At 27.2% G+C, this 20147-nt stretch overlaps 1 protein-coding gene across 3 annotated transcripts; it reads left to right on the top strand.

Annotated features, from left to right (window-relative positions):
• The first annotated feature begins 5978 nt into the window (after positions 1-5978).
• LOC140670434 (MAPK regulated corepressor interacting protein 2) lies at positions 5979-10376 on the top strand. Of its 3 annotated transcripts, none has more exons than XM_072901035.1 (4): positions 5979-6237; positions 7133-7245; positions 7349-7474; positions 10263-10376. In XM_072901035.1, the coding sequence occupies exons 1-4, from the start codon at positions 6233-6235 to the stop codon at positions 10334-10336; spliced, it is 318 nt and encodes a 105-aa protein (XP_072757136.1). In that variant the 5' UTR covers positions 5979-6232; the 3' UTR covers positions 10337-10376. The 3 variants fall into 3 exon arrangements, with proteins under 3 accessions (XP_072757136.1, XP_072757144.1, XP_072757126.1); XM_072901043.1 differs by lacking the exon at positions 10263-10376 and adding an exon at positions 7778-9175 and having other exon boundaries at positions 7136-7245; XM_072901025.1 differs by lacking the exon at positions 10263-10376 and adding an exon at positions 7778-9175 and having other exon boundaries at positions 5980-6237.
• The last annotated feature ends 9771 nt before the right edge of the window (positions 10377-20147 follow it).

Raw genomic sequence — 20147 nt, 5'->3', positions numbered from 1 at the left:
AATTAAAATATATTACAAAACATATTGTCTAAAAATATATTACAATAAAAAAAATGACTCGTGTGCAAAAAGTACTTTATATTTTACTAGTGCTTTTCAATAATTACATTTATTAAAATGGTCGAAATTGAAACTTAATCAAATAAAGAATAGACGTAAGAAACAAGATTATTAATACGTAACACTAAACTTAAAATGATTTTAATAATTAAGCGGAATAATAATTAGAATTAAATTAGAAAAAGTAAGTAAAATAAAATAGATAATTGATTGTATAAAAATAATTACATTTTATGAGAATGAATAAACAAATGTGTATTAGTAAGTATGTTGTATGTCAATGACAAATAACAGAGATAAATAAAAAAAGTACTTTATATAAATATTAATCTTTATTTATTTTTACTTTCTATGTATTTCTTTTATTTTTATATTACATATTACTTTCAAAAACAAGATTAGAAATTTATAAAAGAATGTTATAATAAATATTAATTAAATTTAATTTGCTTCAAAGTATTTTTATCGAGAAGCAAAAAATGCAAGTGATAAAGTCGTAGCTTGTTAGTATAAAGAAAATATTAATTATATCCTTATTGATTCTCGCCAACCAGCGATTCGACCAGCCGATTATCTGTTGTTTAACGTTTAACTTAATATAGGTATGCGGCAAAACGCATTACCCTCTACGATCAAAATCAATGAAAAAACACAACGTAATGAGCGTAAATAAATTCTTATGCTCATTCAACTTGTAACTTTTTAACTCTAAGACAAAATTACTCGGCAAGACTTTGTTCGAAGATTAAGGTAGCTTAGACTTGTTACAGTTTAAGTTCCTAATAAGCTCTTACATTTTTTTAAATGAATCTAAAAATACATCTCACACCCACACACAATTAAGTAATGCTGAATAATTTGATGTACTCTATTTTCTTTTCTTCTTTATTTTTGTACGATTATGTCACTTTAGTAATAATCAAATTTTAAAAAATAAATAAAATATTTAATGCAACAATCCTTGAAATTAAATAAAATATATTGACAAAGTATTGTTATCATTTTTTTGTATTCTACTGATACAAAAGCATAACAAAATTTATATCCTACATATAACTATGTTCTTATGTAATACTTTCATGTATCGATAATAAAAGAACAGAGAAAAGGATAACACAATAAGTTTTGAAACAAGTTATGTAAGAGCTGAAGAGGATGCAGGTTTGCTTTTTCAACTTTATTGTATTACACGGATGTATCTTGTTTTTTTTAACGATGATTAAATCTGCTACAAACAATGGACAGAAACGGAATTCTCTTTTCTTTACAATCTTCTAAAAGTACTATGATAGATTTACATATAAGCGTTTTATCATTGTAATTAATATTTAAAAAAACCAAAATATTTTTTTTAAGAAAAATAAAGTTATTAAATATCATTAATGTAGATTAAGTGTATAGATTTCTATAAATTAATATATAGTTATATATATTTACATGTAATTACGTAGTAATGTACATTAATATACATAGTGTTTATTTGAAAAGTTTCCACCCTGTTTATTTTGTCACCGATTATTTTTTGCGAAAAATACCAAAAGACGTCAATTTTGTTTTCGAGGGGGGCGTATAAATACGATAAATGCAACGGTATTATTTCATCGCCTTTGTGGGATAGCTACCCCTTTAAAAATCTTAAATAGCAATAGAGGCAAGTGGCATATCATTTTAAAAGTCTTTTCATTTAAATTCACACGCACATATATATATGTAGGAATTTGAGTTCCGCGAGTAAGGACCACTTGCACCAATGTTGATTAACTTTAATCACCGATTAACTTATATGTTCCTCTCTTTCTCTTGAACTTATCTGAAAGAGACAAAGATATAGTTTAATCAACGATTAAGCTAATCGGAGTTTGGTGCAAGTGGCCCTAACCGACCGTTTTAAACAATATTACGAACTTTTTCGAAGTGTGCGCGGGACGACGAAAACAGAATAGAGAATAGAGCGCCGATAAAAGAGTCAGTCGAGAGACAGCTCGAAAAACAACACGTGTGTTTTCTCTAGTCTCGAGCCGCGATTCTTGTTACCGCCCGTTATTATCTTTTATTCTAATTTTGTAATTAAACATCAATATATCGTAATAAATATTAACATATCTACATCCAGTTAATTTCTACATATTTGCACAATTCAATAATTAAAAACTATATAATAAATAATATTAGATGTAATAGATAGATAAGATAAAGTAAATAAGATTTTAACATCCAACAGTGTAACAGTATCTTTAAAATTTCGCGAGGTCTTGACAGATCTATGTTTGGTTATAACATTAAGTTACCACATTAATTAAGCGAAGAGAGGAGGACACAATTTTATACGATGACTACTCAGAAGACAACACATGTGACATCGACAGCATGGTTCATAATAAGACGTATGTAATGCGGATTAGTTTATAAGTTAGTATATTTTAATGTAAGCAACAAACGTGGCTGAAGAGATAAAAGTTATTATCGAAACGTCCCACATTATACCACACTATAATGGTTGTAACTAACAATCTCAATTGAATAAAAAAATAATTTAATAACATTATATCTACTTGCTCGAATATAGCCTTACTGTTAAGATTAAATTTATTAAAATAAATAAATTATTAAAATATATATTAAATATAATGTATATTAAAAATTCAACTTTATTTTCAATGAGATATGTTTATGTATATTAAAGTATATATACTAATAACATCTGTTCTTGTTTATAACATGTTTTAAAGCTATGTTTTGAGTAATATATTTTTAGTAGTATAGTTTTAGTAGTATATTGTTTATTAATTATAAATACTTATAATAAAAAATAAAATATACATCTGAATTCTTTATGCATATTAAATTATATACTTATTTTTGCCTTTTTTTTATATAATAACATTTATATTTGTAATAGGAGATACAGCAAGCACTATAATAAAGTCGGATGTTTGTAGAGAAAGTTATAGAAAATCGCTCGTCAATCAGAATTTGCTACACAAAAAGGGAGATAGCAAGGAGGTAGTTTTTCTCTCTTGCTCTGCGCATTTTCTAAAGGACTAGCTTTTTCAATATAGGATAGAATTCATTGCTTCAGGTAGTCCTGGAGAATTGACCAATCACGCTATGTCCAAATGAATCCCTCCCCCCCTTCTGAAGACTTCTGCTTAAGGTGGAAAAAATAAAAATCTTTTTATTCTAGCTTTAGTCACGTATGGAACGAAGACAAAATTAATACTAATAGTGTTCAATTTTATCCGAAAGTCTCCGTTTTTGCTGTGAAAAATCTTGATTTTCTCAGGAATTTTCAAAGTAAATTTAAACAAAGTTATACATATTGTATTTTATTATTTACAGAAAACAAATTAAATAGTACACATACTTGAAATGAATTGAAAACATAACGAACAGATCAAACATATAGTTGTTGATGAAATCTTTACAAAATTAATCTTGTACTTTTATTTTTTTCTTTCTTTTTCTCCAATTTGCAAATGTATATATAAATCTTAATTTTATGGAGCATTATATTATAATTAAAGAATCTTTACTATTCTCAGAGGAAAAAGCTTCCGGATTCCTCTGAGGATATCAATTACAATCAATGACTTAATAATTGTAAAGTAATATTCATCGGAGTTAAAACGACGGAATTATAATTTTATGAAAAAAATCTCGTCTTTAATTCTATAACGACATTTGGTTTTTATTTAGATTAGTCACAATAAAAACAGCTTGCAAACAGATGCTCGCATAATCTAGCAGTTCGTCGCCCATTATATATACTAGTTTTCCACGTGGCTATACATGATATACATTTTAATAAAGAATTTTGATGAAATTTAGCAATGCATATTTTGAAATAAACTCTGTAATATTTAATAAATTTATATAAAAAAGTAACGGAGATTGTAACAACTCGCGTTATTTTTTGAGTAACCTAACCGGGTAACGATGATATATATACATATACACAAAAATATATATGTATATATACATCACATTGATGGTCATAGTACATATATATGCTAGAATAAAAAATCAGACGTTAATAAAATATGCAATGTATACTCGGTATAGATACGTTCATGATACATACATGTTTATAATTTATATATGTATAGTACAGGCCAGAGAGAAGCCTGTCCTGATGCGCTCCCTGAAAAAATGAACGTGAACTATGTTGTTACGTCAGTAACGACAAATGGTTCGTGTCTGTGCTATGAGTTCATGTTCGAACTTAGATGAGACAGACAGAGTCAAACAAAAACAATTACATAAGTAATCAAACTATATTAATTATTTATCAATTTATTTAATTAAAATTATCTGATTTATATCGTATTTGGTGTCATTTTAATCGCAAAAATCTCATTAATCCATTATAATTATTTTCAGACTGATAAAATGCGAAATGTAAAAATTTTATTTTGTATAGTAAAATGAAATACGATACGAAAGATTGGATATAAAAAAAGGCTCGCGACAAGACTTGGGCACTCTCTTTGATGTTGGCCATCTCGCTTGCTCCTTACTCGTTCTCTCTCTCGCTTTCCTCGAGCTCCAGCATCCAAGGTCTTTAAAAAACTCGTTTATCTATAAAATGTAAACATGCAATAAAATCAAAACTAAACTTTTATTTCGCATTTTATCTATTTGAAAATAATTTCAATGGATTAATGAGATTTTTACGATTAAAACGACACCAAACATGACGTAAATCGGATTATTTTTAATTAATATGTATGGTTAATCTAATTAAAAATATCCAATTTATGTCATACTTACGTCTTATATGTATAGTGTCATTTTTTAATCGTAAATAAAACTTATTAATCCAATAATTACTTTTAAATTGACAAAATATGAAATAAAAATTATTTGATTTTATTCCCTATTATAAAATTATATATATACATATAGGACATTCTTTCTAAACCGGATCACTCTTTTACAAAATTGTTACAAATTACATATATATATATATATATATATATATATATATATATATATATATATATGTGTATGTGTGTGTATGTATGTATAAAAGTGCTCATTTTATTTTACATAAAATTTAATGTTTTAATGATTTCAATAAAAGTATTTTAATAAAATATATATGTGTATATTATTCCAATAATAAATATTAAAATGAAAAAATGAAATATATATATATATTTATTTTTATATTTATTATTGGAGTAATATACACATATATATTTTATTAAAATACTTTTATTGAAATCATTAAAACATTAAATTTTATGTAAAATAAAATGAGCATTTTTATACATACATACACACACATACATATATATATATATATATATATATATATATATATATGTATGTATGTATAAAAATGTTCATTTTATTTTACATAAAATTTAATGTTTTAATGATTTCAATAAAAGTATTTTAATAAAATATATATGTGTATATTACTTCAATAATAAATATAAAAATAAATATATATATACACGTATATATATTACTTCATAATATATGTTAAAGTGAAAAAAGATTACGCGCAGTTGCAGTTAATAATATGTATTAAAATATTAATGAATGTATTATGTCTCGTACTTTTGAGATCCACAATTATGGATCTAGCACGGACGCGAACCATAATTTGTGGATCTAGCACGGACGCGAACCGCTGGAAAGTCGATCCAGCTACGTAGTTCATCGGCTCTAAAATCGATCCAGTTAGCGCCACTGTACCGCGGTGAAAACGGGTTCATGGCGCCTCTCAGGCTTCTCTCTGATAAGAGCATTCCATAGAAAACGCTACGACAGTTACTTTCAGACTTCTCTGCTATTGGACAGAAAATATCTAGAGTTTGAAACGTCACGCAATAGCAGCCAATCAGAACGTCCGATAAAGCATGTCATATTACAAAGAAGATATTATCTACATCGATGCCACGTCTATCTTTATTATTCTATGGTTGTGTCGCGGCTGATTGTTGACAGTTAACTGCTGTAGTGTAACTCGGAGGAAAGCTACATACAGCTGTCCTTAATTCACCGAACGTTTTTCTTATAATCAGCGGCACTGGATCCTCGTCCGTCGTACGCGTCTCGACGCAGCCTCGTTCAGGCAGCGGCGTATCCTGGCCATCATCACTCATCGCGACAGATCGAGTCGCATCGTCGTAGGAGTGGACAGACTCCAGAAGTAGGAAAAATGAGGTATTTATCGTCGCGTGAAATTTGACAAATGTCAATGTTTTCGAACGCGTCTCTATTAGATTTCAATCGTTGTCATTTGAATTTCACTCGATTTGTAATCATTCGAATGAATGAATGAAAGCATACGGAAACCCGCGTGATGGCTGCTCAGTGAAACACGAGCGACAGTACGCGGGAACGGTATAAAGCGTGTCCGTATTTGTCTCTGTCGCCATTTTTCCCGCGCTGACGCTAACGTTTCTGCTCATCAGTTAGCCTCTTGTACAACTCTCGCATTTATAGAATTCGATGAAATTTCGTAATCAAAAAATTGAAACATTTAGCATTTCTTGGTATTTTCGAAGAAACATATATGTGGATATTGTTTTTTTTTTTTTCTTTATTTTAGCACCTAATGTATATCTATGTGAAAATCATGTCACGGCTGTACATAATTGTTTGGCGGGTTGCATATATAACGTAAAGGCGCGTTCGAATTATGACATTTGGAAAATAGCTGGATGTATTTTAATAAATATGTATATAACATACAAAAATATGTAGAGCCTAACACCTGGGCTGTAGTTACAAAAAAATTTAATTATTATTTGCGTGACTTTCCTTATATTTATGTTAAAATTTGTATCACGAAATGATCATGCATATATGGTAATTATAAAATGCCAATCGTTCTAATCCGTATTGTCCCTGAATCGGAAATAGTAGCCAAAGGTTTCTGTCTATTAATGTTTCTGTGCTTGCTGGTCAATGAGTAGTTATAATTAATTATATCAGATTGAATTATATTAGTAATTATAATTAATTAATTAGGATTAAGTTTCTTTTTTTTTTAATATTGCATTATACGTGAGGAAATTATATTTTTGAAATAATTATTATAATTTTTTAATTGTAGCAGTAGATCGCAAATGACAACAATGAATGGGAAGAGGCCCTCTTCAATATCCTCTAGACATCAACCAGAGACTCAGTCGCAGCATGGTGACTTGATTAATTATATTTGTGACTGTAAGTATGTGATTTAATTAAATTAAATAATTATAAATTGTATAAATTGTACAAATATGTGTTTTTGAAAGAAGTTCTTTTATATACAGTATATTTGTTTCAGCTTGGAATTCTGTATCTAGAGAGCTAGATATGTGTCACAATCAACCACATAGTAATTCTTCTAATTATAGAAATGGAGCATCAGTTACATATTATCAAGAACACGAACCAAATCCACATTTAAAAGGTTAGTAATTTGCTTTCCTGATTCTATTTAAAAGTGATAAAAATAATCTTGATACTTTAGTTTTAAAATATTTATTTGTTATAATTTCTTTTTTTCTTGATTTATTCATCAAAAGAATTATATGATAAAAAAAATTAATTTTACTTTTTTTTAAGACATTTAATTATCTTGTCAATCTTTTTTTGTTGCTGTTACTGTTATTGTATTTTATGTTATACTCTGTTTCTCTTTGTACAGTAGCTTATTATCTGCTATTGTATGTTTCTGGTGAACAAGTAGGGTGCATCTCATATCTTTTTACAGATTTTGAGCCTTTCAATTTGGAGGCATGGTGGGGACAGCGTGTTGTGCAAAGTATCACTAGGAACACAAATTCCTAGTGCCAGGCCCAACATGCTGACTATAATCGAACATTCTCAAACAGATATAAGAAACAGAAAAGATAAATTGAGAGTTAACAAATTCAATTTTTGTCTTTATAAGATTTATTGTAAATTCAAAATTGATGAAATATGGTAGTTTAGATATATGTATTTACTTATATATCTCGGAAACTTTGAAACCTTTTGATAAAAAAAAAAAGAGGGGAAAGCAGATAATAAGAAAGATAATTGAACTTAGCAAGAAATTAAAGAGAAGCAAAGAGAAAGAGATATATATAACAATACAGAGGCATAGAGATATATGGATATATTGCTAAGTGACTTATTCAAAATGACGAAACATTCCCCTTATCTTCAATTGTATTTTAATAAAATAATAAGCTTCTCTATTAATTTTTTTATAAAGGTATGTTAAATAGAAATAAGGGAGATGTTAAACTTTTTTGTGTTTCTTTGCTTTGTTAAATTCAAGAGAGACATCTAATAATTAAGAATATTATACTAAACTATTTATTTATTAGTCAGTAAATAATGCGCGATATATGCTTACATTTATATAAATTATAATACATAATTTACTATGATATATTTTTATTATTATTATTTTTATTATTCAAAGAATCGATATATACATATATATTAATATATATAGATATATATTATCTAGTAATATATATATTATATATGTACATGCATATGTGTGTATATATATATATATATATAATTAGATAATATGTATATACATATATATATATAACTATAAATAAATAAATACATAAATATATATATGTATATATATTTATATATTTATATAGTTTTTATCTTCTTGCAATGTTGAGCGACATAAATCTTCTGCTCAATAGTACACAAAGCATTTATAAAATGCTCAACTTTGTTTAATAAAAATTGCATAGACTTTTAGAAATTGTACCTTTTTAGGATATACACGTAAATATACTTTTACACATATTGCATTTCACATTTCCAAGATTTTTCACTTTTACGTCCATAAAGTGACTGCACTTTAACTAAATAACTAATATATTAAATATAAATAAAAATGTTTTCCACTTGTGAAGAAAATTTTATTAATATATAAAATAGGAAATATCGCACTTGACATTAATAATTATTACATGGAATAGCGTGATAGTTATTGCAACTTTAAATACAATTAAATATATCTATACCATATGTATACTTATATATATATGTGTATGTATGTATATGTACATCTGTGCATGTAGAGCTATTATATAAGTTTAATCAGATAATGTTTCTAATGACAAAACAATAATGAATAATGTCTTTCTACACACATGCGAATATTTCTTTCATTTTCTATTTCCACACTTATCCACATCCTATCACACATAAATACGAGGTATCATATAAAAATAGAGAGAAAAATATTTCGCCAAATATACATCTTATGTGTATTTCTGAAAAATATGGAATTTGCTAGTGTCTTCTTGGTATGGTAACTATCACCAGCTTCGTATACCTCACATTCCATTCGCGAAACGTCACGCGAATAGTTTCCATATCAGTAGCCTAATGCACTCGAAGAATTCATCGTTTCCTAGGAATTTCGTATACGTTATCGTTATACGAGGTTGACCTAGTGTATTGAATATCAATCGATCATAAATTTGTTATAAATTCTCACATTGTATATTATACTGAAGGATATAAATATAAATAAATAATTAAATATATATATATGTATATGTATATATATATATATACATATATATATATATATATATATATGTATATATATATATAACTTTTTCACAAGAGAATATGAAAATATAATTCGATTATATTTAAAGTACTTTAATATTTTGTGCATACTGAAATAACAATGATTATTAATTTTTGAAAATGCACGTTAGTATCATAGAAAAATGTTTTTTACTGTTTCTTTTTTATTAATATATCACGTGCATAAATAAACATCAGAAGGGACAAATATATGTAATGTCAAACAAGCATTGCATAATTAAATTAGCTATAGTAATTAACATGTATAATAATAATTACAATTAATAGGTGCATATAGTAGCACGATCGCTCATTGAGCGTTCAGTAGGCAATTGTCTGTGATTGCTATATACTTTTACATCTATTCAAATTTTAAAAGCTATGGCAATCATGAATAACCGCTCAATGGACGTTTAATGAGTGGTTGATATACTAAATGCACCCTTTGTTATGCTTATCTAATAGTAGATCATAAATAGATTGAATTGTACGCATATGTGCATCCACTATTTATGTAGTAATCGTGAATCGCACGAATTTGCGCCACATATATCAGTAATGAAAATATAATCACTCTACATTTTTCTTATTGTTCGCTGATGAAAAATGAGTATGTTAAATTATACATCTTTCTACAGAGAGAATAATTAAAATAAGTATGCTAAATCACAATTCTTCTGGGGATGATCTTCGTGTCGTACGTTCTGGATGACTTCCTGAAAAGGTACACTTCGATAATCTGTCGCAATCGTTGGTGAGTGAATTCATTTATTTTACTTACGATTAATTGTTTAATTATCTGTGTAACAACATGATATGTTTGCACATATAATTAATTGCTCTATTGCGTTTTAACAATATGGTGTATTTTTTTACACGATTATTATATTATACATGATATATTATACATAATTATTTATATTAATATTTATAATAATATTAATTAATATATTTATATTAATATATTTATTAATATATTTATGATGATGTGATATATAATTTTATTGATAATTTTAAAGAATATTTTCTTAATATTTTTAAAAATTATAAATAATAAAAAATACAATTTTTTTTTACTATTAAAAGTGATCACTATTTTTATTAAAAAAGTTATTTACATTGTACGTATACGTATGTACATGTATACATTTAGATTATTCACACATGGTACACGTGTAAGTAAACACATATGTCTGAATAAAATTTGCGGAGAGACCTTACGACAGTTTTATGTCAAATGTACTCGTTTCGTTTAAAAGCGCTATTCTTTTTATGATTATGCACCCATAATCATTAAAAGACATCTTACGAAGTAAAAAAACAAATATATACGTTCACATACGTATATTTTTTATTAGAAACTGAGTCAAATATGTTACAATTTGATAAATATGTATGCATATGTATTTTTATATATACATATACATATGCATATACAGATACATATATTAATTATTGTATACCTTGCAGATTCGACACATTTAGGTTTCAAATAATAATGTCATATGTATATAAATATTTTTAAAACGCTCTCAATTGAGAAATTAATTGTTATCTTACACGATGTTAACAGGATGTCTATTTTCTAGAAAAATATGGAAAAATGGAAATTCTTAAAGATTTTTGTATCTGGAAAAATCAGGGAAATCTTGTGAAATTTTATTTGGATTATTTGGATTTCAAGGCATTTTTTCGAAAATTCTTTTTTTGATAAATTTTGATCTTTTTTTATTCTCATATTGTAAATCAACTGTGTGTGTGAAACTGGCGTCTTACTTTGTGGAAATTCTTAATTGTTCGAAATTTTGGCGAGGAGTTATTTTGAATAAATAGTTCTGGCTATTAAACAAAAAAAGTGGTTCAGAACAAATAAGATTACGCTACGTGTCTTTGTTCGCTGACGATTGTTTAAACATTTTTTACTACATTTTAAAATCTTGATCCGCTTGAAAATTCTACAATAATTTTACAAAAAAGTTCTATGCGTAAAAATTATTATAATATTAATTAAACAAATTACATCGTTTGAGATGCCGGACATATAAGTGAGACACTCGTGTGTCCACTCGTCTATAATAAATAAATTATTTATATGTAGAAAGCTCCATTAATTCCTTTATAAATGAATTTATGCACATATTAATACATTTATATTTGATATATATGTACCTATATAGAAAATGTATTCCAATATGTGCATAAAGTTACGTGTAAAGGCATAAATGACCCTTTCTATATAAACTATAAAGATAATAAATTATATATTTGTTTTAATGTTTGTTATCGATTATGTATTTGTTTGTACATCAAAATATTTAATAATTGTAATTTTTCTTCGTAAAACATAATACTCGTATATAATATTCATATATATTATTGAATAACTTGCGTGTTATTTCTTGTTGTATATATGTTAGTATATTCCACAGTTATAAATATTAAGTATTCTCATTTTTACTATTATATATATATTTTTTTATTATTATATTTTTTCCGTGTAGAGAAAAATTAGTATTATTTCGTTGCGTAGTAAGGAATACAGAGAATGAACACGTGTAGCGCGAAGCGTTATAGGGAAAAAATAAGAGTCATAGTTTTCTCGAGACAGATTTGTTTCGCACGTATTTGTTGCAACCGGTGGCGTTTTGCGATCTTCAAAATTATCCGATCCTGCAATTTCGTCGTTTCATCGTCATGTTCTTATTTTCTACGCCGTTGCTTTTGCACGTATTTCGATAGCTATTTGGTTTATGAACGTCGAGTTCTGTAACATTTCGAGGATTATCCGAGTGCCGACAGATAATTGATTCGCAAGTATCAATAGAGGAATTTAATAATCTATTTCGTCGAAAATGATGATTTAGATTGCGATAGGGGGAAAAGTAAACTTCATGCGTGAACGAGTGTCGGAAGTGTCAAATTGAAAGACGGACGTTTGTTTCATTGTATCTATTAATCTGTGAAAAAGTCTATCAACACACCGAATTTTTTGTATGTATATAACGCGTTGTACGCGGTGATTTTGTTATTTCGTGCAGCAACGTAAGTGGAAGATACTAGTTCGACATAGATTTCGTGTATCAATAAACGTAATATGTATCAAGAGTGCAAAACGTCGCGCGAGTGTTGCTTTTGAAGATGTATTAAAGTAGGATTAGAACAAAATGAGCAGGCCTGGGATGACATCGGGCTTTGTGGTAACAATTAGATAATTTATTACGTATGAGGTAATTTGTTATGTATTGTTCACGAAATTAATTTTTTTTTGTCGCATAGAATATTTCGTACAATTTCATTGTATGTGAAGCTAGTATTTCACTTCGTGGAAAATTCATTAATTAAAAGATTTGGCTTTATTTTCAATAGTTCTATAGAATTCTTGATGGATTAAACAAATAGTGCCATTAAAAGAATGGCCCGGAAAAGTCGGGACAAACGTTAGGTTCACACTGCATTTCATTTTGTCCTTCGACGATTTTTTTTTTTAGCATTCTTGCCAGATTTTAAGCGTTTGAGAATGCTTCAATAGTTTTACAAAAAGTTTTATGCAAAAAAATTATTAGAGTATTATATTAAATAATTACATGTGTAGAAATTAGATCGCTCAAGACGCTGGACGCAAATGAGATTTTATATTATACCAACATTTTGATCTAATTTACTTAATAAATATTCTTTAATAAAGAATTTTTACGTATACCTAGACGCATACCCTTGTTCAAAAAGTATAAGTGATTGCAGAACGACACAAAAAAAATTACACGAAATCTCATTTAAAGTCGATAAACTAATCGAAATATAACAAGTGTCTCATCTTGGTATTTGCATGTTTGGCGTCTTGGCCAATCTAATTTGTTTAATAAATATTTTAATAATTTTTACGCATAGAACTTTTCTGTGAAACTTTTAAGTGCTTAAAATTCGATAAGAAATGATTACAGCAAGTAAAGTGAGACGCAGCATGAACTTGGCGTCTCACAATCAGTTCTGAGCAACCTTTTTCATTTAATGATCAGAGCTATTTGTTTAATTTGTGAGTAACTCTAGAACTATTAAAAATAAAGCTAGAACTCTCAACAATTATTGAGTTTCACGAAATAAAAAAAAGTCAGTTTTATACACATAAATCAGCCAGCCAAACAATTTAAAATATATTATAAATATATATATATGCGTATATATATTTTTTCTTGTTTATATATTCAATGTCTTAACATAATATTAAATATGAAGTACATATTTTTTGTAATTTTTAATGATAAAGAAATTAAAATTTTATAAACGAAAAATTATCTTATGAAAGTTATTTAGTTATATTTTAGTACATTTACAAATTTAGCACTTGAAATTTAAAATTGAGAATTAATTTTAAATTAAGAAGCTGTTTTTCCTTCGTATGAATTAAAAATATTAGAAAACACATGTAATAAAAAAAATTTAAGATAAAATTGTATTAGAAAATTTTGAAAATATTTTTTTACTAATAATTTTGAACAAAACTTCAGAAAATCAGAGAATTATCACAGAATTGTTTTACAAGATTAGAATGGATACTCTGGTTAACAAATTTAAAATAAAATATTAATTTATAATACGAAAGAAATAAAATATTTATATATTTATGACTGATTTTTCGGAGACATCTGATGTAAAAGAAGTTAGTTGGAACGACGTTGCATAACTAAATTTTCCTATTAGAATCGCTAGAAGTATTGTGCATCTTGCGATCACGACGTTTTCGCTTCAAGTTTGTCCGACGTAAGCATGGGAACGAAATGGAAACCTCGAGGACAAATACGGGTGTGTGCGGGCGTGTATGTGAAATCGTTCTATCGAATTGCAATAGAAGATTATATTGATTTGATCGAATTTCACACCATCCCAAGAAAGTAATGGTACCGCTGTGTGCCCAATAGTATCTTTTTTATTTGCTTTTTTGGAAAAGAACGAAAAATGTTTTTCCGTAAAAACGTCTCTCGTGCATAGCATCTAGAAATCGGTTCCGAAGAGAGAAACATTTTGCACAAATTTACGTAACCCTTTTAAGCAGTTTATTGAATAATTTTTTTACTTGTTATAAAAATTGCTAATAAGTTTTTATTTAGAAATAATAAATTTTAATAAAATTGCTAATAAGTTTTTATTTAGAAATAATAAATTTTTATGTACATTGCAAATATAAAATTAAGTATAAAGGATATTATGCACTCAGAGAATGAATAAAATATGTAAGTAATATATAAGTGTGTATATTATACATAAGTTGATTTATATAAAATATATAAACTTACATATTTTGTTTATTTATTATTATAATAAAGTAAATTAATAGCTTTTTAATATATCTAAAACTTGAGAAAACTTTTTTCTTCTTTTAAATTGAACCTTTAAATTAATACGCATTAAAAAAATTAAAAAAAATTAGAATTAAACAAATACGGAGTCACTTTGCAAAAATAGTTTTCTGTCTTTTTGTTTAAATAAAAACATTATTTATTTGCTATTATTATTACAAATTATTATAATATTTTATATTATTATTATATTACATTATATATTACTATTATATTTTAATTACATTATTATAATATTATTATTACTTTAAAAGATAAGTTAAATATATTTTATTAATAATTTTCTCGGTAATTTAAGACAAACATGTTATTTATTATAAAAGACTAATGCATTATACATCATTTTTGATCTATGCATTGAACAAAAAATATTCGACATATTACATGCATTTTTTCTTCTTTTTTTCAATGTTATTTTTGTTGCGTTTTGAGCATTTGATGCAATAAAGATCGCGATGTCGGGCAAAAGAAGTTTAAGCTGTAATAATCCGAGACTCGTAAAACTTTCGCATTAACGTAAGAGCATTTCGCCTGGGCATATTTTCTTTGCTATTTCTCGATAAAATCATTACAAGTGCGTTCAAGATAAACATTTGAATATTTACTATCGCCAAATTAAAGATATAAAATTTTCATAATTTTTTCAAAATATAATATTTTTACCATCGACATGAAATTATGTACATGCAAAGACAATAGGAATCAAGTAAAAATGTCTATCGAGATATACACAGTTATTTATCTGTAACTAAAAGAAAAGAGTTTTAACAAATTGTACTTACAATTAGATATGCAAATAATAAAGCAATTATTCTAATTTTTAATAAATAAGAAACATATAACTTTTGCCAAATCCATTTAATATCGAATAATGAATATAATTTCTATGTCGCGTTAATCATGACCGTGGAATTGCTCTTAATATTGTCGTAACATTCGCATTACGTTCAGCAAAATCGCAAATTTTATCGGTCGCCTGTCAAAGATAAACGAGATATTAGATATGACGCCGTCTCGTCGACGCAATCGTTATGCTTTACTTTCCGTCCATGCTTTACGTCTACCCGTTTTATGTTTCGCATGGCAAAAGATTTTATTTAGAAAATTACGGTCACAATCCACGATCACTCTGTGACCTTAAAATTAGAGACCTTTAAAATTTTATCATCTGTTGATTTTTGTTCTGTGTCATTCAAGTAGAAAGATGATATAAAAAACGGGCTTGCAATCTCGATAGCTATATGTAGTATCTGTCCGAATTATCAACAAATAGAAAATTATTATCTAATAATATGGTCAGTAATATCCAGAATTTTTTGCGATTGTTGATTATAAATAATGGAGAATTCTCGGTTTTATTTTTATGTTTAAAATTGCGAACCATGTTGAGATGCAACATTCGTATTTGATTGTTTGAAAAAAAATATTCCCTCAAAGGGGCAGTTGTGCATTGTGTGCGATAAAACGTTCGTTCGAAAAACATATTGAAGCCGTTAGTAGATCGAATGCATATTAATTAGAAGGTTCCCTTTGATCCGAGACTGCATGCAACACTGTATTGCGCTTGAAAGTTACAGTGCGAGTTCATTCAAAGTTCGCCTATTACAAAGTTCACTTATGTCAGAAAAGGTCGATAGAAAGGTATTAATCGAAATTCTTGTAATTTCATTGTTCATGGATGATCGGGTCGACACGATTAAATACGATGAGATATAAATATCAGTACAATATTGTAGGATCAGTACAATATAGTAAGATTTATTGTGTGTACTTGTAGAATTTGATATTTGCAATTATATAAAAAAACTTTTTGTTTTTCCTTAATTATATATATGTATAAGAATGAATGTACTTTATAATTTTACTGCAACATTTAAAACTTGTTTAAGATTTTTTATTTTCAAAAAAAAAAGGATTTAGGATTTAAATTTTTTAAATTTACAAATTATTAAATAACAAATCGTAGATTTATATTATAAATTTTTCTAGGATTTTCAAAGTAAACATACGATTTAATATATAATAATATTATGATGTAATTTTAAATTAACGTAACTATATTATTTAACGTAATTATATTTAATATAATAATATTCTGATTTAAATTTAAATATCTTTGATTAGTTAAAGTAAATTCAGTAGGTAGCTAAAATAAATTAAACAATATTTTATGTTCGAATTATTGTGCACATTAATTTCTTATGCAAATATACAATTTGTGTTTGCTTTTTTCTTGATTCTGAGTAATAATTATTTATCTTTACTATTACTTTATGCTGGTAATTCATCTCGATTTTTGTATCATCTAGTTTTTATTACATTGTTATAGCTTTTATATTAATGTTCTATAAGTTAATTCTCAGTTTTTCTTGTATAAAATGGATGTAACCTTTTTTGGGAAATTTACGAGAAACTTGTTCTCTAAAGAAAAAAGTTTTTACTGTACTCATCTAAAACATAAGCATGCCAATTTATCTCTAATGGATCCTATTGTTATTATGCATATTTAAGCTAATAGGATCTGCATAACAAGATCGAAAATTTAAAAGAAGCTTATCTCTTGATATTGCTTGGCGCACGTCGAAAATGTTTTTAATAAACAATCTACGTATACTCTACATTCGTTTTATAGTTTTCGCAAGATACTTCCTAAATCTTCTAAATCTCGTTACATAAAGATATTAGAAATGTGAAAACCTATTGAAAATGTTACATTAGAGTGTATGAATTTATGTCATGAGCAGAATAATTACTTTTTGTCTTCCATAAGAAAGGCAATTATTTAAAGTATAAAAAATTCTTGAATTATTATAGCATTTTGCAAAGTCTGTACAATCGAAACGACATTTTTATAAAAAGTATACACTATATTGAAAAAAGTATGTGTCTATAATTTTTTATTTTAAAATATTTAAAAAAATAGGAAACACTTTATACCCAAAAAATTTTGCTATTTTCAAACCGTTGTAAATCGGCGAAAAAAATTATCGTAAACAAAAAACATTTTGAAGTTTCAATTTTAACGCTATCAAAAGGTTTTAAAAAACTTTTTATCTTCTCAATCCTGTACGCTGAAAAAAAACAGTGTTTTTTTCCTTAAAATTACATATTTTTGACATTCTGTGAAAAATTTTTTGCTGACAGTAAATGTCATTTTTCAAAAAATGTGAAGTTAGTTTTGAAGTGCAACTCGGTCACAAAAAATCGTAGGAAAATTTAAAAAAAAAGCACTTTGTAAGGCAAAATATAGTTTATGAAACTTGACTTGAATTTTTTGAAAGAATTTTTTTTATCTAGCGGCAGAGTACCAAAAATATAATTTTAAACAACAAAACAATTTGTCTTTTTTTAAATCATAAAATAAGGAAAATAAAAAAATTTTTTTAAACTATTGATAACACGTTAAACTTCAAGCTTCAAAATGCTTTTTTTAAAACTTTTTGGCGATGATTTTTCACCGAGTTGCAACAGTTTGAAAATAGCCCATTTTTTGACGTATAAAAAGTGTTCCCTATATTTTTGTGCGTAGTGTATATATAAAGAATTTTATAAAGAAAAGTAGATTTAATTTAAGATATCGGTACATATTAACTAATTTACGTCATTTTACGTAATTTTTTACAGTTTTACATAGTATTTTATAACTTAGAATGATTCCTAATGGTCTACAGTTACTATATATATTGTACCATAGTAATTTGTAATATAAAGTTTTCTCCGTAACAAATAATTTTAATTGTTTGTGTAATAATATCTAGGGCGTTTAATAGCTAAATAATAAAATTCATGCATAATAACAACCTTTGTTACCACGACTATTACTACATAGAGATCCGATACATAACCGCGGTGAATGACGATGTACACATTTAGTTTACAACCGTGTGAAATTCACGATCGGCCGCTGTTACATGCGGTGTTCAGTGGTGTTCGTGACATCGGTAATGTTTCGTTAACTCTATAACGGTCAGCACTGTGTTACTCTTCGCGACGTGTTTTACATAGGGCGGTTGAATATCGTAATCGAATTAATTTACATATATACTCGTGTTTGTTCTCGTGTTTAACGTTATTTGATTCTTACAACGATATGTGTGCGTACGTACGCATGTCACGGAGTTTTGTGCTGTTAAATAAAGAGAGAGAGAGAGAGAGAGAGAGAGAGAGAGAAAAAGAGAGAAAGAGAACTGCTTGATAAATATGATAACGTTTACGAATGTGTGGAGAACATTGTTGGACAGTGATGAAAATGTTATAACGTGGCGTTCTCTCGGGAACTTGTGGAGATCGATAGTGTAAAATGGTCCGCAACACATGGCTGTCTTTTGTATGAGAAACTTTTGCACACACGAAAGGACGATACTCTCACAATCAGTTGGAAATAAAGGAAGATAGGAAGGGTGATGTTCTACTAGTATACTCTTAGGTTGAACATAATATTTTATGTATGCAAAAAAAGGTTGCATCTTTTTATCAAAATTTGGCGCAATTATATATGTATCATATAAGATCTTATTGTAATTATCTTTGATAACAAAATTATTTTTATTATGTGTAATATAAGGCTATTGAAAAGCAGTAAAAATTAAGGAAAACAGTAAATTTAAAAATATATGCCTACATTAAAGTTAAAAATATATAAAATAGAAATTTTGTTATAAGTCGTTTTTTCGTTCAACATCTTATCAATGCATTCCATGCATTTTAAACGATATACGGCTATAGCGAAAAAAATCTCGTAGCGTGAGGTGCAACAAAATGTTATACACACACACACACACACACACAACAAAAGCTAATCGAATTACAATAAATTAACGCGTAAAGTAAATTTATTCTATTGAAGCAGATAGAACGTTGCATCGATCGTAAAGTGTGTTCTTTTCATCCAAAGTTAATTGGCTTGTTTGAACCCGCGTACAGATAATCATGTCCGCTCGCGTCCGGTATCTACTATTAATTTACGTATTCTTTTGTAGTTAATCCTACTTTGTGTGTGTATGTGTGTGTGCATATACAGATGTAGCTGCTTTTAAAGCGCATTGATAAACGACACTGTAATAAACATGACCGTCGCTTGTCAAATCGCTGTTGTGTTGCGAATTAAACTGTTAATATTGCATTTCAGCGATGAATAAATTAATCGCAAATCTATACATCTCAGAGAAT

The sequence above is a fragment of the Anoplolepis gracilipes genome, chromosome 1 (genome assembly GCF_047496725.1).
Source record: "Anoplolepis gracilipes chromosome 1, ASM4749672v1, whole genome shotgun sequence".
Lineage (NCBI taxonomy): Eukaryota > Metazoa > Arthropoda > Insecta > Hymenoptera > Formicidae > Anoplolepis > Anoplolepis gracilipes.
The sequence above is the reverse complement of the archived record's forward strand: the minus strand, read 5'-3'. Positions and strand labels throughout refer to the sequence as shown.

What these genes read in the sequence shown, in the direction of transcription:
- LOC140670434 (XM_072901025.1), top strand. An exon ending in GATTAATTATATTTGTGACT is followed by an intron (nt 7,246 to 7,348) that starts GTAAGTATGTGA and finishes TATTTGTTTCAG; the next exon opens with CTTGGAATTCTGTATCTAGA. An exon ending in ACCAAATCCACATTTAAAAG is followed by an intron (nt 7,475 to 7,777) that starts GTTAGTAATTTG and finishes ATCTTTTTACAG; the next exon opens with ATTTTGAGCCTTTCAATTTG.